We start from the raw sequence: 22725 nt of genomic DNA, 5'->3' as shown, positions 1-22725 counted from the left end.
ATCACGATTAAATCTAATTCGGGCTATGACGCCCACAAGCGAGCGAGATTCATGGCAACATGCCATTGGACGTATATCATACCCTACAAGGCTGCGGGCCTATTATGTAGTATTTACGGACTTATGTGCCCTTCCTTTTAATAATCCAGGCTGTAAGCATCGAATGAGATCGATGAAAGACACTCGCATGCATCAGGGAGCGATAGCAAATGCAGTGCGTTCGCTTAGATTAGTGTAGAGAGTTAGCGGTACGACACAATTTTGATGCAGCACGCGTTAGCATAGCGTTGTAGAAAGCTGCATCGCACTCAGTTTGTCATAAGATACCACGAACTTGGTACTCCCCTGTAACATCACCGCTTACATACGCGCAACATATTCAGCCTCCTGCTCTAAATTTTGTATACTATGTCGCGTGTTCCTAGGCTTGTTATTCCTGGTATTACATATAGTACTCAGCAGACTCAACAACCGCAGGCGCCGCCTCCCCCGCAATCTGCATCAGCGTCTGCACCATTAGCAGCTGTGGCCTCGATGAGTTGGGGTGTCCCGAGGCTAGTCCTGAACTTCAGCTCGGCTGCGGACATTCAGACAGCATCTCAGCAGCAAGTATCTGCCCGCCGACCCAAAGAGGTTAATGTTCAGACCGAATTTTCAAATGAACCAAAAGAAGCAGCTATCCAGAGGCCCGCGGTGAGATGCCGTTTGTTTAAATGCCACTTCACAAACGCATTTACATGGGATAGTATGTGACTCTTTTATGCACGCGCTTCGGTAGCAGGTCCAGAATACCGACGACCCTAGCGCCGTCCCGAGCTCGGAGCAAACGGCTCCAGTGCGGACTGGGAAGAGCCAGGTGGACGTTCGGCATGGCCAAGCCCACGATGAAGCACTCGCAGCGGCAGGTGTGCACGATCTACTAGACGGCCCAGCAGAAGTCGAAAGCTCCGACCGACCAAAACCTCAACTCTATGAGGGGACGCTTGAAGGCGCACTATAGGTTCTGGGCTTCGTTTATCAAGAACCCGTTGGTATTAAAGTGGATTCTTGTGGGGTTTCCCCTTCTCCGGATTGCGTCACAACCAGCCCCCTTTTTCAGAGCGAACCACGGTTCCACCCAGGAACACACTAGTTCTGTGATAGCCTCACGAATGAAGCGTGTTCCACCCAGGAACACGCTTCATTTGTGAGGCTATCACAGAACTAGTTCAGACAGGCACAGCCCTTCACGTAGCAGAGCAGCCCCACTGCGTATTGCCTTTGGGAGTCACTGTGCATAACAACGGAAAGAAGCGATTAATCCTGGATGCTCGGTACCTGAACGAGCATGTGGTTACGCCAAGTTTCAAATACGAAACATTGTCGTCCCTACAACACATGCTCCAGCCTAATGACCACGCGTTTACTATAGATTTCAAGAGCGGTTACCACCACCTTGACATGGACCCAGAGTTTTGGACTTACTTAGGTTTTCAGTGGAAAGGTCAGTTTTGTGTATTCACGCAACTTCCATTCGGTCTAGCGCCGGCGTGCTGGGCCTTCACTAAGTTAACGAGGGAGCTATTGAACCGGTGGCGCTCTGAAAGCCATCACTGTGCGGGGTATTTGGATGATAGTGTACATGCGCATCAGTCCCCTGATGCTTTAGCTCGAATTCAAAGAAAGGGTACTCCTCGATTGTGAGCACGCTGGTGTCTTGGTGAGCCTCGAAAAGTGCCAACCGATTTCCCAAGAAGTCCAGTATCTGGGGACAGTAGTCAATACAGTAACTGGCACCATGACTGTACCCAGTCAAAAGCGGCATGCGTTGATGCGCATGATTGACGGCCTGTTAGTTAATTGTGCTCGATGCCAGATCCGGGCAGTCACTTCTGTAGTAGGTCACATCATGTCGATGAGTTATTCCTTTGGTGAAATGTCTGTCCTGATGACCCGGTGGTTATCACAATGGGAAAGCGAAATGCTGCGGCAAGGTCATGCTTTGCAACATCACGTGCCTTTGTATGTGGACGCGATCCAGGAGTTAGAATTCTGGTGTGAGTCGTTCATGCGGTACGATGGCTGAAGGCCAATCTGGCGTCCGTCATTCATGCATACGATAAAAGTCTTCACAGACGCAGCGGGTGCCAGTACCTGTCAGTGCACAGTGTCATTTGGCAGTTGGGGCGGTTGGGCGGACTTACCATCACAACTGAAAGCGGCAGGCCCTTGGGTAATAGACACTCGGGGCCTATCGTCCGGTTATCTCGAGCTGAATGCCATGTTAAACGTGCTGAAAAGCATTAATAAGGATGGCCAATTAGTGAATCAACGGGTTTTGCTCCATACCGACAGCCAGGTCGCTGATAACGCATTGCTGATAACGCATTGCGTAAGGGAGGCTCCATGTCTGATGCTATCCAGTCAATGTGCTTCCAGGTGTTTTGGTATTGCATCGAGCATAACATCAACCTTGTCACCACGTGGATTCCGAGAGAGCAAAATGGTCTGGCAACGATCTGTCCAAAAGGGACGACACGTGTGACTGGAAGTTGCATCCATTGATCCATTGATTCCATCAATCAAGAGTGGGGACCTTTCTCAGTCGATCTGTTTGCATCTGATCACAATTACCAGCTTTAACCGTACTATACGTTTTTTCACACTCTGGGTACTTCGGGTGTGAATGCGTTTTCGTTGCCGTGGCCTCAGAGAGCATGGTGTAACCCACCTTTCGCAGTGATGAGCCGGGTCTTGGCATACACAGCGCTATGTCGCACCTCCATGATGCTAATTGCACCTTTCTGGCCGGGGGCCATTTGGTGGCCAGCACTCATCGAAAATGAGTTCGTTTTTCGATCATTTTTATGGGGCTGTTGGGTGCTGCCGAGGCGCCCGGATTTGTTCCTAGACAGCCAAGGCGAGGGTCATCTCACGAACTGGGGTGTGCTAGCCCTTAACTTGAATTTTTTGCGCGACTGTCCGTATGCGGTTCCGGTCCCAATTCATCGCTGACTACCGGCAGGGGAGGACATCAAGACCCTAGTGCGGGAGATGCTGAACAGCAGCATACTGACACAACACCCGCAGCTAGCCGCCCTGGTGGACGCTATGATCGAGAGTGCACATCTAACCCGGGTGGCAAGTACATGGCGGCTCTATGAACCAGTTATCCAGAAGTGGGTGTCGTTTTGCACCTCCATGGGGGAACCTCCTTTAGGTGCAAGCGGGATAGTCGCTGCAGCATTCTTGACAAAAGTGCAGCAGGATGCAGCAGTGTGCAAAGTGGGGCACCAAGCAGTGGATCGGGCCAGCATGGTGGTGTCCGCTTTTCACGAGCTGGCAGGTTTGCCTACCCCATGCATACATTCCTTGTGTGCCGGAGTCCGGGAAGTCACTCATGAGATGCTGTCGGCAACCCCCAGGAACTTAGACATCGCAACCCTGAAGGAGGTGTTGCAACTGGTGGAATATCATATCCACGAAGGTGTGCCCTTGCTCACTAGAATGGTCGTCACAGGTGCAGTGCTCGTGTTCTGCGGTTTGCTCCGCTTTGACGATCTAAGCCACATGCTGGTGTATACCGACCTGCTCCACATCTACAGAGATCACATGGAGATCTTTTTATTCAAAAGCAAGACCGACCAGCACTGCAAGGGTGCCTTTGTGACCATCGGCAGAATCGGCGGGCCGTGCTGCCCGGTGCTTCTTTTGGAGCAGCTGCTGGAAGCAGGTCACTACCAGCGGACACCATGCACGTCGGTGTGGCGCGATGGGGTTGAAGCCGATGCGGAGGATGTCGGCCCATTGCTGCACACTGTCAAAGTCCGGCGCAACTGCCTAGAGGAGGTCGTGGCGGCACTCCCGTCTACGGTCGAGGCTATGCCTTATTACAAGTTCCACGACACACTCTGGACGTTATGCGTGGAGGCAGGTGTGCGGTGCGACTTGTGCCCGCACTCCCTACACTGTGGGGGTGCCACGGCCCTCGTGCAAGGCGGTGCTGACTGGGCAGAGGTGCAAAAGCTGGGGTGGTGGAAGAGTAACACCGTTTTCGAGTTTGCATACATCCATGAGGACAGGGCACAGCAGCGAGCAGTGACGGCAAGCATCCCGCTAGGGTACATTCCCCGTAGCACCTAGACAGTTGGTTTGCTTTCAAGAGTCCGGTGGTTGAGTGCCTAAGTGTCACAGCCGGCCACTGGTCCAACTTGAAATAATCGGTCATTAGTGGGGGGGGATGTAGGGGGTTAAGTCGATCAGCAGGGAAACCCGAGGGGATACTAAGCCGATCAGCGGGGCGGTGTAATCGAGGTGCAAGCCATGGTTCCGTGGTTCGGAGTGGTGGTTGATGCAGCTACAGTGTCAGATAGGCAGCACGGTGGCAGTGTCGGTTGGGGCCAGACCTGGCGGCATCACTGCTGTGGTTCATACTGTCATTCCCACCCTCTCCACCCAGTTTTGGGGACTCTTAGGCCTTCTTGTCACGGCTGGCCACTGGTCCATAGTAAACGTGTAGTCATTAGGCTGGAGCATGTGTTGTAGGGACGACAATGTTTCGTATTTGAAACTCGGTGTAACCATATGCTCGTTCAGGTTCCAAGCATCCAGGATTAATCGCTTCTTTCCGTTGTTACGCACAGTGACTCCCAGTGACTCCCAAAGGCAATACACAGTGGGGCTGCTCTGCGACACGAAGGGCTGTGCCTGTCTGAACTAGTTCTGTGATAGCCTCACGAATGAAGCGTGTTCCTGGGTGGAACCGTGGTTCGCTCTGGAAAAGGGGGCTAGTTGTGAGGCAATCCAGAGAAGGGGAAACCCCACAAGAATCCACTTTAATACCAACGGGTTCTTGATGAACGAAGCCCAGAACCTATAGTGCGCCTTCAAGCGTCCCCTCATAAAGAGTTGAGGTTTTGGTCGGTCGGAGCTTTCGACTTCTGCTGGGCCGTCTAGTAGACCGTGCACACCTGCCGCTGCGAGTGCTTCGTCGTGGGCTTGGCCACGCCGAACATCCACCTGGCTCTTCCCAGTCCGCACTGGAGCCGTTTGCTCCGAGCTCGGGACGGCGCTAGGGTCGTCGGTATTCTGGACCTGCTACCGAAGCGCGTGCATAAAAGAGTCACATACTATCCCATGTAAATGCGTTTGTGAAGTGGCATTTAAACAAACGGCATCTCACCGCGGGCCTCTGGATAGCTGCTTCTTTTGGTTCATTTGAAAATTCGGTCTGAACATTAACCTCTTTGGGTCGGCGGGCAGATACTTGCTGCTGAGATGCTGTCTGAATGTCCGCAGCCGAGCTGAAGTTCAGGACTAGCCTCGGGACACCCCAACTCATCGAGGCCACAGCTGCTAATGGTGCAGACGCTGATGCAGATTGCGGGGGAGGCGGCGCCTGCGGTTGTTGAGTCTGCTGAGTACTATATGTAATACCAGGAATAACAAGCCTAGGAACACGCGACATAGTATATAAAATTTAGAGCAGGAGGCTGAATATGTTGCGCGTATGTAAGCGGTGATGTTACAGGGGAGTACCAAGTTCGTGGTATCTTATGACAAACTGAGTGCGATGCAGCTTTCTACAACGCTATGCTAACGCGTGCTGCATCAAAATTGTGTCGTACCGCTAACTCTCTACACTAATCTAAGCGAACGCACTGCATTTGCTATCGCTCCCTGATGCATGCGAGTGTCTTTCATCGATCTCATTCGATGCTTACAGCCTGGATTATTAAAAGGAAGGGCACATAAGTCCGTAAATACTACATAATAGGCCCGCAGCCTTGTAGGGTATGATATACGTCCAATGGCATGTTGCCATGAATCTCGCTCGCTTGCGGGCGTCATAGCCCGAATTAGATTTAATCGTGATGTGGCACGCGGCCAACTAAGATCGTACGGGGTAACAGCGACCCTCGTGAGGTGGCGCAGGCTGCAGCCTCTTAGCGCTTCATTTAGTCGGAGCGACCTGTGGATAGAATGATATAGAATGGGGTCCACCAATCGCAATGTCCGCAAATAAGGAGGGGCAATGTGTCTAACTGCACCGCTCTGCCTAACGCTTACACATGCCGCATGCCGCATGTCATGACCCTAGTTGCTGCTGCTCACATCGGTCCCCGGCCGCGGCCACGGCTGGCCGGCATCATGGGCCCCATGGGCAAGGGCTGGTGGTACTGCTGCTGGCCACCAAAGTGCTGCTGGCCACCGAACGGCTGCTGGCCGCTAAAATTTGTGTTTGCCCCGCCACCTTGGTAAGGGTGAAAGCGCTGGGCCCCGTATCCACCCCGGCTGCGGCCGTTTCCACGGCCACCAAAAGTCTGCACCTCCTGCAGCGGGTTGGTCCCCATCCGGTCCTTCACGTCCCGGACAGCACGGCGGAAGCGATCCTCACCGCAGTCGTATAGGCGATCCGTGTCCACCTTGACCTCCGCCGTCGGACTGACAGCTTGATGCCGATTATTGTTGAAGTATTGCTGCATTACCTCCAGGTGAAACTGATGGCATATTCACCGTATCGTGATGCCATACCAAGGGGCCCTGGTGTGGTGGGTCATGCTCGCGGCTTTTTACAGCGTTGTATTTCGCCGCCATCCTACGTTATGATGATGCGGTGGGCTGTTGGCTTGCGATGTGCAGTTCCATGAAAAGTATGTGACGATTGTCCTTGCCAAGCGCAAGAACGATCAGTTCCGGGAAGGCACCGTGGTGTGTGCCGCAAGGGGCAGCAGCGAGGCCTACCCCGTCTAGAGCGGTATCTGCGCCTATCTGGTCTGAAGAGGATGGAACCGTTGTTCCCAAGGTTTTAATTGCCAGGCGGCTCGAAGCGGGAAGGCTGCCCCGCTGGCGGGGTGTGTGATCAGCTATTCACAGGCACGAGACCATGTGCTAAGTGCCCTAGCGAAGGTGTCGGGCATAAGCTACACGCAAGCACAATCAGTGTTCGGGCTGCACAGCATTCACTCGGGAGGTGCAACGGTGGCAGCGGAGCAGGGTGTCAGCCAGCGTCTGTTTCGGGCCCAGGGGTGTGAAGAAATGCTGGTCAGTGTTTTTTTCATTTTTGCCGGTTAATTTTCCAGTCCGAACGGAGGAATAGGTTTTTAGTCGCGAGAATAAAAGTATTCCGAATCTGTAAGGCGCTGGGGGGGACTCCGGTCCCCCCAGACCCCCGATGAGTTACAGTTCAGTTCGTGCAAACGCCGGGTTTGGGGAATGTCGCAACACACGAACACCACAATCTCTCAAGCACTGATCGATTAGAGTTCGTTTAATACCACGTTGAAAGATAACACTACACGGCTTTCCAGGTTGCAAAAGTAATGATGCATAGCAGCAATCAACCGGAACCACCAAACGCAACCTGTTTCCTGGCCCATCGCAATTGTCTCGATGCGACGAACGTTGATGTTTGGCCCGCTCGCTGTTGACAACCGGAGTGGCGTCATTGCTGGCTGCAGCACATTGCCTACGTCGGCTGGCTGCAGCACATGTCCACATTGCCTACGACCTCTACACCGTCTTCACTAACGTCGCTAATGGCTTCAGCGAAGTTTAATATCTGCTTTAATGGCCTTCCACGCTTTGGGAGCTTCGGGTCCGAATGTTTTGCAGCGTTTGGTTCGGTCAGAAACAGTCCGATTCCTCATTGACTTTCGGGCGTGAGCTTCTTAACAGTATCCATGGCATTAAAGTACTATGATATGGTTAACATGTATTATCTCCCGTAAGATTCTAGCGGCTTTGGCATGGACAGTCCATTCTTGGCTGGAGGAATGAACTTGTAAGGTCGGAACACTATTTATTCTTGATTTTCAGGACGTGCAGTTGGGGGCCCCCCCGTGGCACTCATGTAAAATCCCCCTTTTTTCTCTCGACCGGGAACATCTGTTATTAAAGTATCGGTAACCGGGCTCGCCCCCCACCACCCACGGAAGCAAGCACAACTTTCCTGCCTGCAGGTGACCCGGTAAGGCAACTACTCAAGAAAACGTTTCATTAATTTTATGGACAGTATTACCTGAAAAATTTTAGGCAAATTCATGTAACAGCCAAGGGCCCCATCTTCAATCCTACATCCACTCCACACCTTTAAACCACATGACCACCAATACCCCCCACCAGAACCAACCATCAGGATCCTCCACTCGGCCATGCATGTGCCATCAGGATAATATTAACAAGTACAAAAAGTGAGAGTGGGCCAGAAAAAAGGAAACCTCACCAGTTTAAATGTGGGGACTAGTGGCACAACTCAATTGTGCAATTGCGCAAAGAAGAATGTAAAACATGGAGAATTAGGCATCTGAATTCACTTTAACAATGGCTTGTGCTTTCTGTAGCAACAGCTAGCATTGTGCGGGCGGTTTGCACTGTATGCCCAATGCAAGAAAACAAACCGTTTTAATAATTAGGAAAGCCACACAGCCCACTTCCTTGCCATATGCCAGCATAAAATCACTCTTTGCCTGAACATTTCCATGACCTTGCGAGACAGGTGCAGGTGAATGTAAACATGGGTTACCCTGTCTGTTACCCATCAGTAGTGTATTACCCCGACCCCTTTGTACCCCTCGGTAAGGGGTTACCCCTACCCCGGGGTTAGGTTACCCACCTCCCTTCGTACATAGCCACATGGGTAACCCCTAACCCTACACCCTGGGTTACGCTTAAGGGGGGGTTACCCCCCGTTTTATGCCATAGGGCTTGGAGCAGTAGATGGGGTAAAGTGCAGGAAAGTGAGGTCGCACGACCCCACACATACATTCAAATCCGCCTGCCGACTTCTCGGGTGAAGTGTTGAAATGGGAGGTGGCCCCCCATCTTATGGACGGTGTAGGACGTGATAATATCAACTTGCGAGCTGACCAGGAACTAAGTTGAGGCGCCGTTGATCCGCTAGATTTGTTTGGATGCTGGTGGTGAGTTGCTGAACCCAACGAATACATCCTGAAGTCGGATGGGGTGAACGGATTAGGGTGCCCCTCTAGCAGGGGAGAGCAGGGAACTGCCTCGGGAAAGGGGGCCGCTGGCAAAGCTTAACCACCCTGTAACGACATACATATATTAGAATTAGGCACTACTGGTAACGCGCGACCTCGGGAGATCCCGGGATCGAGACGTGTCAGGGTGGAATTTCCTTCCGAAAAAAAATGGACGGTGGTGACCTGGGATAAAGTTAACCTGCGAGCCGACCAGGAACGGAGTTGGGCCGCTGTCGACCCTGCAGATTCCGTTGGATGCTGGTGGTGGGTGCGGAACCTGAGCGATCCACTGAGAAGTTGACTAGGGTGACTGGATGAGGGTGCCCCGAAATACCGGGGAAGGCAGGGTTTCGCAGGGTAGCTGCCGCGGGTGAAGATATTCCCCCTGTTTCACACATCATATGCGTGAGTAACCCCCGACCCACCACCTGGCCACCGACATGCAATCATGATAGGGATCAGCGCGAGCCGAGACGTTTAAAAGCATGACTCAGTACACCGTTTCTTAATTTAATAAGGTCTAGTGACTACCGTACTTCCCGCAACATTACGAAATGTGCCGTACACTCCGGCCAAATGCTAACAATAGATGCCGATAAGCTTACTTACGCGGCCTCCAGCAGATACAGGACGTAAACTACTCGATGAATCTGGACGCTATCTTTAAACATCCGTACGTACTTCAACTTTTGTGCACTTTGCCTTAGCACAAAGGTGTGAGCGGTGAGGCCGTAAGTACCCCAATAATGGTATCGTGACATGTAATATTGCACATAGCTCACTCGATGCGGCAGGTTCATAATTGTGCATTTCCGTTGAGTTGCCGACTTTGGGGCGGCGGCCCCGCCTGCCCCGCCCGCCATGTCCGTGTGTCCGTGTGTCTGATAGCTCACCTACCTTCTGTATAACCTTGCCTAATCTCTATTTTATGGTATCTTTCCTGTAGCTGACAAACATCGTATGAGTGCAAACGAGTTTGCCTGTCTGAAGACAGGCAAACTCGTGAGCCTGTCTTCATGGACCGAGACCAAGGTCATATCAACGTTTCTCGCGCGATATTTCCTCAATACAATACCGTGTTTCTTATCGAAAGACATGCAGTTGACGGCACATGCGAATCGAACATGCAACCAGCTCTCCGCGACCATTGCGGCGGTTTAAGGCCTCGCGCTTCACGATTTCACGAGCGTTTCGCTAACGAGATGACATCATTTCTTTGCAAAACTATGCAAAGTTTAGGACCTTCGACGGCCGCCTGCCTTTCCTGGCCGATCTTGCAAGGTGGGACGGCTTCCCTTTTGCAAGGTGCGTTGGCATTGCTGACTGCCCTTGTAACGCGTGTCGACTTACGGACTGCTCTTGCAAAGTGCGTTGGCTTCCCCGACCGCTCCCTGCACAGCGAGACAGCCCAGCAGTTTGCGCACGTATGGCTAAGCGATGGACCTGTACGGAATAAAGGAACCCACGCCCTTTTTACAGCTTCCAGGAAGCCGACACAGCCTTGACACACCCCGCGGTTAATAATACGAAGCCAGAAGCAAACATGCCTGGAAACTTGTCTGGCCGGTTTGTTGCACAGGAGCCACTGCCCACGCAAATACTGCCATAACTCCCCTTTTCAGGAACCCTATGCCGAGTATATGAACCCGGCAATTACGCATGTAGCTCAAACCCCGCAGCAACCAGTGCAATTGAAGCCCGGCTGCGGCCGTACTAGGCTTTTACATTTTCCGCAGTAACGTGACTGCACCTGGTAGATATATGGAACAAATGACAGTTTCTGAGCCTTCCCTTTGAATGCCCTTTTGGCTGTTTAGACGACTTGCGTTGTCTCATTTGGGTGGGAGTTTTGTTTGTCATGTTCGTCTCATGTGCAGTGCACGGCCAGCTGGCCAGTTGGCTCTACTCTTCGTGAGTCTGGAGCCCGCTGCAACAACCACACACACACACACACACACAGTTTCCGCAATAAAACAGTTTTTGGAGATATTCCTTCATGAAGTTCGTCCCATATGAATCTACTATCTAAGATATTCAGTGGATATTCATTTCCTAGTGAACGGTTAACAAGCTCCCGCGTTCCGCCGCCATTCGCCGACACGCCTTCCTAAAAAAGGAACACGAATCGGCGTTTCAGCAAGGCCGTGACCGTGCTGCCGAGTCAATGTGGCTGTTATCACCGTCTAAATCTAATAAATTATTTGGATTGATATCGTGGAGCGAATTAAGGTACACTACAACCTCAGTGGCTGGGGGAGAAGCCGAACAGTGCACGGCACCTTACGGCACCAGTCCCTTATGCCCATTATTCCTCATACTGAGTTTTCATTAAAAAAACATTCCTGAATTGATGGCAAGATAATCCTATCAACTTAACTCCTTAGTGCGCTGGGCAGGATAGTAAGCGTGAACGGCGAGCAGCGGCACTACCTTTGTAGGCTTTTCCGGAAAACGGACCGTCATCAGGTCTGCATGGCCATTATCTACTGAGTATTGCTTGTATTGTTGTGAAAGGATTTCTGATTCGTCCTTGTAGCTTCCTATAGCGTCTTCAAAAGCCGCTCCTGCCATCCGATGCACTGCAGATAGCGCGACATGGAAAAGTACCTGGCTGCACTAGTGGTCGCCGCAATATGGGCCGTATCAGGTAGGCATCTTTTCGTCCACAATCTTTGCTGTTAATTGCAAGGGGAAAAACTATAACCATTCGCATCGCAGTGTACTGCGGTAGCTAGCGCGAGATTTCGTATTGCTCCATTGCTTACAAAGAAACACGCCTGTGTTGCGGTCTTGCGGTATTTCATTCCTGGTCGCAAACTGCTCGCGTGTACACGGAAAGTCACGAAATTATAGGCATGTCACGTTTTCACGACGGAAGGATGCAGGTACCCCCAAGGTACCTAAACATTCGCGCCGTGTGCCAGAGTGGCAGTACGTCGCGCCCGTGCCCTTCAGACCCCTAGGATTATTCAGCTCAGCAACCCTGGTAGCTGTGCTGGCAGTTATAATCTGCTGCAGGGCTGGTTGATCCGCGAACACCTTACCGATCCTGCAGCTGACTACGGTCGTGAATACGGGTAATCAAAGGCTTGGCTACCCAGCTGAACGAACCAAGAGACCTGTAAACGGGGCGGGCGCGGTGTACTCGCTCGCGTTGTACGCGCCGACATTGGCGCGTGACAGCGGCATCGAACACTTTGGGTGCCGCTTTGTATACACCCTTCCCCCTTGGGACGTGAGCACGGGACACACTCCCCAGGAAGGTCAAGCACTGCGGAATGAAAAAATCCACGAATATCACGCAATGGAACGAGATTGAATTGAATTGGATTGTTTTGTTACTAGAATGGGAGGCTTCTGGGCCACTTGAACACATTGTCATTTCTTACGATTTATCACACCATACAGCACCATCCACCATTACAACACACTGTACTACGCCATATCCGAACTGGAAGTCCAAGGCGGTTGATCCTGCCTTCTAGGATCTCTCCTCATCCATTCACCCGAACATCCGTAGAGACGGAGGTCGCCACCAATCCAGCGAGGGTTCAGCAATCGCCACCAATCCAGCGTGCGAATCTCAATCCATCAACTGGAACGACTAAACTAACAGGGTGTTTCCACTTGGCCGAACACTAACACTAAGTTTGAATGTTCTTCGTCCTGGACTCGTCTCTGGCAGTTCTAAATGCATATATTGATACTACTAATGATAGTAGAAAATATTCATCAAACAAATTGGAGGTTGGGGCACTCCTGGCGGAGAACCGTAAGGCCTAGTGGAAACACCCCGTACACTAAGTCCACACTAGCGCACACTAAAGTTAATTGGACCTCAGACCTGCCATTAACTTTAGTACCTAGCACTAACTATTTGGCGGGCAACTTTTATGAGCTGGATTGTCCCTTCTGACCATAGACTTTAGACGTAAGCAGCTATCTTTTTTCCTTCCTGCAAACGCCGCGTTGACTTGCGCACGCCCAACACCGACAGCCTCAGAACACCGCCATTTTGCAATGGAGCCCTCCTTCAATAACGTTCAGCAAACATATACCGCTAGTTTGCCTTCCTCCGCTGGCCGGACGTTGCCAATGCACCATGCGGACTTCATGGCAGACATAATGACGCAGGCTGCGCCGCAGCGGATCTTAAATACGCGAATTCTTACAGACCTTGACAATTATCAGCAATTGATCCCTGGCGCTAAAACGTTCAAAATACGAAAACAATTTTGGTTTCGGCGCTCCTTAGTGCCGCTAGTGGAAACACCGTCACACTAAGTCCACACTAGCACATAGTGTACCGAAGATAGTGTTCGGACAAGTGGAAACACCTTGTAAAAATGGTTCCGGAAAGGCTCTCCGAAACCAAGAGGAGAGCCAGGGCAGTGGACAAAAGGCCGTGCCCGGGTAAGACACAAGGCCCGCGTGCCGCATCCACGGAAAGCCCTTCGCAACCAGTGCGAGCTTTTGCCGCGCGGGGATGTACTTACTATTCACGGAGGGGTGCAGAACCCGTGCAGGATAGGACCGATGCCGCCCCCTGCGGTCATCCCGACACCTCTACCTGCAGTCCTCCGCTCGCGAGTCCAGTCTCCCGCCGCACACGAGGCGGCAGTAAGTCGTATGTGTCACCGCGTCCCAAGTCGGAAGGCCTGCTCCACTCGGCTTTTTGGGCGGGGCACCAGCGCGAAGCGCTCCCTAGGATTGGCCACACGTCCATGTGTCCGTGTTCCCGTGTGCCGGGTGTCCGTGTGAAATTACCGAGCACAATATCTCGCCCAGCTGTAAAGCCTTCTGCATCTCCTATAGCTGACAAACATCGTATGAGTACAAACAAGTTTTGCCGGTCTCCATAAACGGTTTTTCGCGCTATATCTCGGTTACACGATGCCGTGTCTTTCATTAAAGGACAATCGAACAAGCAATTTGCGCGACCATCTCATTGTTACAGAGTCGGCTTCCCTAACTGCATTTGCAAGGTGTGTTGGCATTGGTGACTGCCCTCGTAACGCGGCCCTCAGGGCTTGTAACGCTGTCGACTTACGGACTGCTCTTTCAGAGTGCGTTGGCTTCCCCGACCGCTCCCTGCACAGCGAGACAGCCCAGCAGTTTGCGCACGTATGGCAAAGCGATGGACCTGTACGGATGAAAGGGGTCCCCATCCTTTTTCCGGCTTCCAGGAAGCCGACACAGCCTTGTCGCACCCCGCCTCACTCGGTTCTGTACGGTTCTACCCGTCTCTGCCTAAAATAAAAGGAATGCGCTGCCGTAGCTGTACGGTAGTGGCTCCGATGCCATACCATTTAGGCAAGTGCCTGTACGACGTAAGCTGGTATAAGTTTTGCTCTTGTTCGGTAGCGCTCTAACTCCTTTCTCCAGCCGTGCCCAGACTCAATACTCGTGTATGATATGTAGCCAATATACAATATCCCTGGGCGCCCCTGTTTGGATTGCAGGTGGCAGGGCGGCCAGACCTTTAGAGCAGGTCCTCCTGTCCTGGACCCCAGGTGCACCCAGCAACCTGACCCTGAGGCCCTCCAGCCAGCCGGATGGCAGCGCATTGCTCGGCTGGTGGATGGGCTTCAATAACGCCAACATCACGGAAAGTAGCTCTGGAACCACGTTCACCCAGGTCCCTCATACGTAAGCAAGCGCAATGCGGGGGGGGGAAGGAAAGTTTACAACGGATCGTACACTGGGGCATTTGGCCGACGGAAACGCCTCTCGACCTGCTGCTGGGAATGCGCTTTCGCGCGTATTTGTATTTGATGGTGTGTGTGCAGCTACGACGGCAGCTACTACATCCGTAAAAGAGCCTCTTCTGCGCCACTGTCCACAGCAGCCGTAGCGACTCACCGAGCCACTGCTCACCGCCACCCGGCACCGCCGTGCGTGATGCAGATTTATATTGTTATTTGAATGATCGGCTCCGACCCACCCACGCCGTCGTGATAGCTAGGTTTCATCAGCACTCCCTCAGTCGCTACGTCCTTACTCGTCGTAGTGACATCAGTCACTGGGAGTCGCGGAGTGCCGCTGGGGTTGTACGCAACCATTCGCAAGCACACATAACCAAACGTAGACAGTTTACAAGGAGCCCTCCCCCGTGGTGACGTAAATGTAATGCAAGTGTATGCTTGCTTTTGTGCATACGTACACGCCTGACAGCGCGCGCATAAACCCTTCTGTTGCTGCTGCTCCTGATGATGATGATGATGATGATGATTGTGTGTGTGTGCAGCGCCTCCATACCGCCCACTCCAGCCACGACCACGTCTTCCTTCGCCACTCTGGATCACGTAAAGCATCTTGCCATCACAGCCCCCATCAAGGTCGTTCCGGGAATCCGCAAGCTGGTCTACTCGACCCAAATCAGCGCCAAGGTGTGGGTTCTATGTGTGTATGTATGTATGTTGTTACAGGGTGGTATAGCTTCACCAGCGGGCCCCTTTCCCGAGGCAGTTTCCTGCTCTCCCCTGCGAGACTGGCACCCTAATCTATTCACCCCATCCGACCGTTGGGTTCAGCAACTCACCACCGGCACCCAATCAAATCTAGCGGAATTTCGGCGCCTCAACTTAGTTCCTGGTTAGCTCGCAAGTTATTATAATCACGTCCTTCACCATACATAAAAATAAGGTCTAGCTCCGAACTGATCACCAAGGAATCAGTGGGCAGATTTGAACATGGATGATCCGGGTGCAGACGTCAGGCCTTAATCTTTACCAACCGCCTGCCTACTGTATATGTTAGTCTGCACCTACATTAATATATTTGTATAAATGTTATGTAGTATGCCCTTTACCTACTTGTGGCTCTCATGAGGCTCTTGTGGGTACTCTGCTGGCCCGTGTGGGTACTCGTTACATCTCGGGTAACGGGTTACGCAACCGAGGTGCAACACACACACACACATACGTACGTACGTATGTGTGTAAGGAGTTATCCACGTGTTATGGGCAAAACCAGGCAACGGTGGCTGACTGATGGATGAGCCAGCCCTGAATGAGACACGAAGCATTTCACACCAAACATGCAAAGCGATGTGTGTGTACGTGTGTTATACATGCAAAGCTATGCTTCCTTGCCCGCTTGACATACAGCCATCAGTGCAGAGTACCGAAGGACAGGGACTGTCGGAAGGTTTGTCACTCCTGAGTTGGAGGGCACAAAGCCGTACGGCCAGCCGCCAGGCAGCTACCAAAATTAAAACAGGACTCACCTAGCCATCCGTGCCATTCCTGTCACGACTGAAACCGGAACGAAGGCTGCCCGGTCACTAACTGCCTTTGCTGACCACCGCGTATACCTGAATGTGCACCTGCCACGCAAGCAATTATCATATTAATGGTTGGGTGATCTTTTAACCATTTTGCTTGGCGCATCAAGGTTTAACTTGTCGTACATGGCCTCTCAAGGTATCTTGGGCTGACGCATTGACTGACGGCAGGCTGGTCAACCGCAGGTAACCGTTCCCAGCACCGTGCCGTACAATGTGGTCAACGCTCAGGATGACATGCGACTGGGAGCCTGCGCTATGGTGAGGTTTATCAGAACCGGATGGCTAGTAGGTGGGAGAAGGGTAATGAGCTTATAGTTATGCACGTGGTCGGCACAATTTTAAACGAACTTATGTGCTTCGTCCCGTGCTGTACGGCATATTATTGACTTCGACAGACAGAGATCATTTTGGCAGGTGGCAAAGGTCGCTGGCCTTGGAAGAACCCCTTCCATATGCCAAACTCCAAGCTCGACCTCGTTGCTAAGCAGCTGGTGACCCTGCGGACAATGCTGCTTGCGCTGCTCCTGATCCTGCATCTAATCGGCCGTCCGCCACCCTGCCGCGGCCGCGGCCGCTGTTGCTGCCGACCCTCTGCAGAACTTCATCGACTTTGGTACGATGCTGGTCTCTGACTTCATCATCACCAACAAGGGCATGTGCGTGATGGGTGGTGGGTTGGGCTGGATGGGCGGACGAGGTGCAGCTGCACCATAGCCTGGCATGGCTCTGCCCTGCACCTACATACCCTGCCCCGTCATCATCTGAGCCTGCACGTGTGGTACTGCGGTTGCTGCCGCGTGTGCCTCCCGATCTTCCGCTTCACTCGCCCCGCGGCGCTCCTCACGCATGTCCCGTTGGGGATTCGATTACAGGCAGTACGCAGCATGACTGCATGAGTAGTCATTCAGGAGACACACATACACACACACACGCACACACACGCACACACACGCACACACACACACACATACACACACACACGCACATGCCGTCATCAGGAGATGTGTAGAAACGCGGTGTGAAGGTGTAAGTCTGCAATGCCGGGTACCCGACTACTGCCCGCCGGGTATCTTCACTTCGTGGCGGGTTAGTCCGCTGCTACACACCGCACGGGGAACCACGCACTTACCCGCCGCTCGCGCGGAGGCTGCAGCCTCAGCCGGGATGTAGCCGTAATAGACTCGCCTGTTGTGATAGATGCTGTCGGCCTCAGTGGGCCCATCGTGTTTCTCTCCTTCACGAGTATTCCACTCCTATCCCAACCACCGTGCCGTGCATGCTGTATGTGCCGTACATGCCGTATTTAGACACACTGCCGGGTCGTCGTCGTTGTTGCTGCATCTCACTGGGATCACCGGTAAGATTCCCTGCCGGCGCTATCAGCAACACCCCCCTGCGAGGCTCCTCCCATATCGAAGATGCGCATTCTTCAATTGTTCCCTTTTTCCCCTTCCTCGCCCTTGCCCTCACCTTTTTGCGTGGCTTTCACCCGCACGCACGCACGCTGCATGCGCACACGACAACCCTGCAGCTGGTCCTTGTATGAGCGCCTACCGTTCATCCGTAATGCTTCGTACGAATACGGGGCTTTTACGTATGCACGGAAGATCGCCGGTCGTACAAGTCCCTCGCAGGTTCATGACCTCCAGGTGGGTGCCTTCTCCAGCTCACCGCCCCGACAGCAGTCGTTCCTCTCCTCGACAACCACGATGTATGGTGGCGATGACGGTGATGGTGGCGATGACGGTGATGGTGGCGATGACGGTGATGGTGGCGATGACGGTGATGGGGATGGGATGGTGATGGTTGGTAGTGGTGAAGAGGATGGTGATGGTGGTGGTGAGCACGAGGAAAGAGCCCTCGAACTCGACCACGGGAGCACAACATGATTAGATTCTACTATGGACGTCTACATCCCACTTAACTCTGCTGAAGTAAACGAGCATTTGGATGGCCTAAGGCCGGAAACGGCCCGGGGCACGGAGCTTCCGTACTAACCGTGATGCCGTAGATGCAGTGCATCTGCACTGTACGTACGGACATCGAATGGGCCCTGTCATTTCCCGGGCTCTGCCATTTCACGCAACAACAGATACGACGATGATGATGATGATGTGATGTGAGACATGATTTAGGAGGACACGCATCATAATATACCGTACATTAATTTTTACAGGAGCCTTATGCGTGTTGAGTAGGCCTGTCGTATCATCCGCCATGTGGACGGACGGCGCCAATGTACGGCAACCCCATTCTGACACTCTTTCCGCGGTGTCCCCTTACCGCATCACCAGCCCGTCCAACCAGCTGCTGCGCTAGAGGAGGTCACCTAGGCGCCATCTTCCCCCGCTCGGCCCTCATGAGCCCCCTCCCCACCCCCCGTAGATCAAGTACGACCCGAGTAAGAATGTGTACGAGTGGTGGGTGGACGGCAAAATGAAGCATTCGGTGCGTCTTCTTGGGGGGGGAGAGGGGAGGGAGGGGAGGGAGGGGAGGGAGGGGAGGGAGGGGAGGGAGACGAGTCCGTGTACGTGGATGGCAACCGGGTGAAAAAGGGGGGAGAAAAGGGGATTTCGTTATAGGGTGTACTAGTCTGTACTAGTTTTTATACCTGTTTATTGTCTGAAGCAGTGTTCCAGATTGACATACATAGATACATGCATACACATACGCTGCAGGTCGGTCGTCTGGGCACCCGGCCAAGCGGAATGAGGGCCTTGCTTGATCTCGGGGGTGCGGATGAGGTCATCATGCCGACTTCGTTCCAGCTTGGTGCGCGCGTACTAACTGCGTATAAGAATTTAAGCATGATTCGACTGTGAACAGTCGGCAAAATGCAGTGTACTGCTCATTTCGTTTGCCAACTGGTTATTTACCATTGATAACCTTTATAACTTAACTAATTCTTACCCTTTATTTAGGTTTATTATTAACTTTCTTATGTTATTGCATCTGAAATTTTTACACAAAAACTTATGATTTTACTGCGACTCGTTTGAACATGTTCATTAAGATATAGAGACAATAAGCCGTCTTTCCCAGCCTGGTAATGTAATGATAGGCCTTTACCAAGATTTGAAATAGAGGCAAGCTTCCTCTTCAGGCACGAATTAAGGGAACCATAAAGGAGATGACTTATAGCCAGTTCACATGCTACGTTACGTTAAGACTTTTTGGGAAAAGTGGTCGGTTCGGACATGGTAACGGTACGTTACCGGTAAAGTGGACGAAAAGTCTAAAGTGACCCGGGGGGGGGGGGGTGAATTTCGACCCCTCGTACCGTTACCTGAATTGCGTCGCCAATTTCGCGAGTTATAACAAACAGCCAAGCCCAATCGCTTATAAAGACCACATATTTGACAAATTGTGCGCGCTTTGCACTCCGACCGAATTTCTAGTCACACCGCTGCAGTTTATTTTGGAAAATGAACAAGGACAACGCCGCTCGTGTTGCTCGCCCGCGCACGACCCCTTACATAGCCAATATGTAACCCATTGTAGTATCAGGGCTGAAGCCATCCGCGAAATGGCAAGTCGGCCGCACTTCCGGCGGCATGGGCCGCGCCGCGTCGGCCCAAACGCGCAAGCACTGCCATTGAGAATTGAACATATCCTCAAGGTTGTCAAAAATTACATCCATAGCGGCCGCTAGGGCAAACGCCATCGCGGCTCGCGCGGGATGCAGTGCCATTGCTGTAGGCAGGGCTGCCAATAACCCGTCAATTATATATTGCGATTCTAAGGGGATGTGCTGAAGTTTTGGCCATTGAAAGACATAAAATGGAGATGGTTTACACAGCTCGCGCCAACGAACACAACGTCGTCGTAGTGTCCCATGTGAACTGGGTGACTTTTTCAGGCCCACTTTTCCAAAAAAGTTTTCGCAACGTAACGTAGCATGTGAATCCAGTATTATCAACAAAACATCAGTTTTCCCTTTCAGAGCGGGCACTATGAACTTTGCCGCTTCCTTTTACGTATAAATCCGCAATATTAGAGGGTTGCAGTCCACTTCCAGCATTGATACCTCAAATTATTTTTTAAACCATGATTCTGGTTGGCTTGCCCACCTAAAAGGTGTTGGCTGGCCCACCTAAAAGGTGTTGGCTGGCCCACCTAAAAGGTGTTGGCTGGCCCACCTAAAAGGTGTTGGCTGGCCCACCTAAAAGGTTGCCCACCTAAAAGGTGTTGGCTGGCCCACCTAAAAGGTGTTGGCTGGCCCACCTAAAAGGTGTTGGCTTGCCCACCTAAAAGATGTTGGCTTGCCCACCTAAAAGGTGGGCAAGTATCCAGATGTTGGATGGAAAATGGACGAGCATGCTCGGACTGAGACACAATTATAGTAACAAGAGGCGCTGCGGCCGGGGCCGAAGCGCGGTGTTATTGAATAAAAGAGAAAACACGGTAAAATGCAAATCCCAGAAGCCAGGAAGATGTGCAGTGTGAAGTAGTGGCCGAGCATAAGGCGGTTACAGAGGTCCACATGACGCAAATCGACCAGGATGTGACGCCCGAAAAAATGTCAACGTGACGCGGCAAGACATTATTAAGAAGAACTAGCGATAAAATATAGAGCGTTGTAGTCGAGAACTGCAGGAAGAGACAGGCAAGGCTACGCAAGATTATTGAGCAAAGCGTTCCCAGAGAGAGGAGGGAGAGGAGGGCGATCACACCCCCACGAGCACGAGACACGACGTTAAGTAGATAGAATGAGGAGAGGACCGGGGAACCCGCGCTGTCTCCCATGCACCTACCCCACCTCGTCTCACTGTCCCCGCGCGTGTCCAATCCGCTGTACGGCTTCATTCACCGAGAGCTTGAGGTGGATGAAGCCCTCCTCCCGTCCACCGCGCCTCTCCACATACCTTTGAAGGCCCCGCACGAACCCTGTCATGTCCGTCGCCAGGTTTCGGATGCTTCACGCTGCTCGACGGCACCGACCTGAACGCCCCTCCTTCCTCCCCCCTGGCTACCTCCGGCCTGCTCAACCTCAACCCCACCGCCCCCACCACCTCAAGGGAGGTCTACGTCCTGCCGCGATCCTGGCAGGCAGATCCCAGACGTAACGCATCCGTCACGGATGACCTGTCCCTGCGGCTCTTCGGTCAGGGTACGGCAGTGACCGTATCCGCGTTCAAGGTGTCGTACGAGCTGTAATGGACGACCAGGGTGTATTCAAGTTACGGCCTGCTGAATGTTCGTGAGAACCTGAATAATGCGAGCCTGCGTTTTTATCCAACGGTACCAGGATTTACGGTGTGCAGACCTGTTGACGGCGGGCGATTACGAGCTGCTGCTGGTGCATTCGCCTGTTCGGGGTTTATTTTTTATCTCATGGGCACACACCATGAAGGCGTGTTGTTGCCCTGTGTGTGTTTGCAAGGTCCGTATGGCGGACTGGGGCTTCGTATATATTGGTAATATTGTCCGTAAAAAGCTCGTACAAATTAGTGGAAAAGGTTGTAGTGATTCGGAAAACTTCGTAAGGCTTCTCCGTGTTGGGGCATGAACGTGATTCCCCGGATTAGGCCATGTGCCGTTCACAGGCGCCTTGGTGTTATGCGTTGCTCCGTTATGGCGTTGATTCGAGTCTTAGTTTAAACGACACGCGCGAAGGGAGAATGAAAACAGGAATGAATAGCCGGCTGTGATCTTGTGTACTACTTTGCAGGTTGGTTGGCATTATTTTTCTCCCTACAGGCCGCCTAGACGTTATATGCATTTATGCGCTGCTCATCGCGATATGTCATGTAGAGCGATATGTCATTTTAGACAAGTCGAAGTGTAATAAGCATTTCCAGGCCAGTGATGCTTGGGTTAGAACAATCAACCGGACATCACCTGATGTGTCGCTGAGCATCACGACAGCTCCCACAGCCGCTTCCACAATAGCACTCGCCAGCCACAGGATATATTCCCCAAGAACACACCACCATGCTATCGATCAGCCATGAAGAGTATAAACTACCTTACCTACAACGACGCACGTGCACGTGCACCAGGCGCACCAGGCCGGCCGCTCTTACAATTGCATCTATGCCGTTGCAGCAAGTGTTTCCTTAAAGTTGCCCCTTCCTCAACAACGCGTTCGCCAGTGCCGTGCGCACTCTTTCCACCCGTCCGGCCATTTCCTTCCCATGACGCCCCTAAAAGACTGCGCTCCCACCCTGCGGCTACTGACTGCCGCAGGGCGTCCCAGGTACTTAATCGTGGTCGTGGTGGTGGTGATGGTGGGTTTCGTTCCTAGCAAGCTAGCGTGGAAAAGGGCACGGACCGTCACAAACAGCACCACGTGGCGAGCCCAGTGCCCAGCCAGTTGCGAAAACTGCAACGGAAAGCACAATAGCTGCCGTGCAATTGACTGCAGCTGCTGTTGCGACCGGCTGGAAAACGGTGGCACTCCACCCCGACTGACATCCCCGAGGCCGCCCCTGGTAGCAGTAGCAGTAGCAGTAGCAGTGGCGATGGTGGTGG

At 52.5% G+C, this 22725-nt stretch overlaps 3 protein-coding genes across 3 annotated transcripts; 2 read left to right on the top strand and 1 right to left on the bottom strand.

The window, feature by feature from the left end:
- Nucleotides 1-658: 658 nt before the first annotated feature.
- VOLCADRAFT_90495 (uncharacterized protein) lies at nt 659-5390 on the top strand (the record flags this gene model as incomplete). Its single annotated transcript, XM_002950118.1, has 4 exons — nt 659-693; nt 3405-3466; nt 3500-3913; nt 5278-5390. 4 exons carry the CDS (start codon nt 659-661, stop codon nt 5388-5390), a joined length of 624 nt encoding a protein of 207 aa, XP_002950164.1.
- A 699-nt stretch (nt 5391-6089) lies between these two features.
- On the bottom strand, nt 6090-6464 carry VOLCADRAFT_90494 (uncharacterized protein; the record flags this gene model as incomplete). The annotated part of the gene is made up of 1 exon (XM_002950004.1): nt 6090-6464. The coding sequence occupies one exon, from the start codon at nt 6462-6464 to the stop codon at nt 6090-6092; it is 375 nt and encodes a 124-aa protein (XP_002950050.1).
- Nucleotides 6465-11588: 5124 nt separating this feature from the next.
- VOLCADRAFT_104575 (uncharacterized protein) lies at nt 11589-22673 on the top strand. The gene is made up of 10 exons (XM_002950117.1): nt 11589-11610; nt 13540-13583; nt 14426-14612; nt 15211-15352; nt 16435-16509; nt 16849-16907; nt 17783-17900; nt 18637-18699; nt 18930-19023; nt 21125-22673. The coding sequence occupies exons 1-10, from the start codon at nt 11597-11599 to the stop codon at nt 21406-21408; spliced, it is 1080 nt and encodes a 359-aa protein (XP_002950163.1). The 5' UTR covers nt 11589-11596; the 3' UTR covers nt 21409-22673.
- Nucleotides 22674-22725: the final 52 nt, after the last annotated feature.

This window comes from Volvox carteri (assembly GCF_000143455.1).
Source record: "Volvox carteri f. nagariensis unplaced genomic scaffold VOLCAscaffold_17, whole genome shotgun sequence".
NCBI classification, from domain to species: Eukaryota; Viridiplantae; Chlorophyta; class Chlorophyceae; order Chlamydomonadales; family Volvocaceae; genus Volvox; species Volvox carteri.
This window is presented reverse-complemented; position numbering and strand designations above follow the sequence as displayed.

Bases quoted from the DNA above. Each gene is read 5' to 3' on its own strand.
- VOLCADRAFT_104575 (XM_002950117.1), top strand. The intron at 16,510-16,848 runs GTGAGGTTTATC...GACCCTCTGCAG, and splicing joins GACTGGGAGCCTGCGCTATG to AACTTCATCGACTTTGGTAC. The intron at 17,901-18,636 runs GTGGGTGCCTTC...CACCCCCCGTAG, and splicing joins CGCAGGTTCATGACCTCCAG to ATCAAGTACGACCCGAGTAA.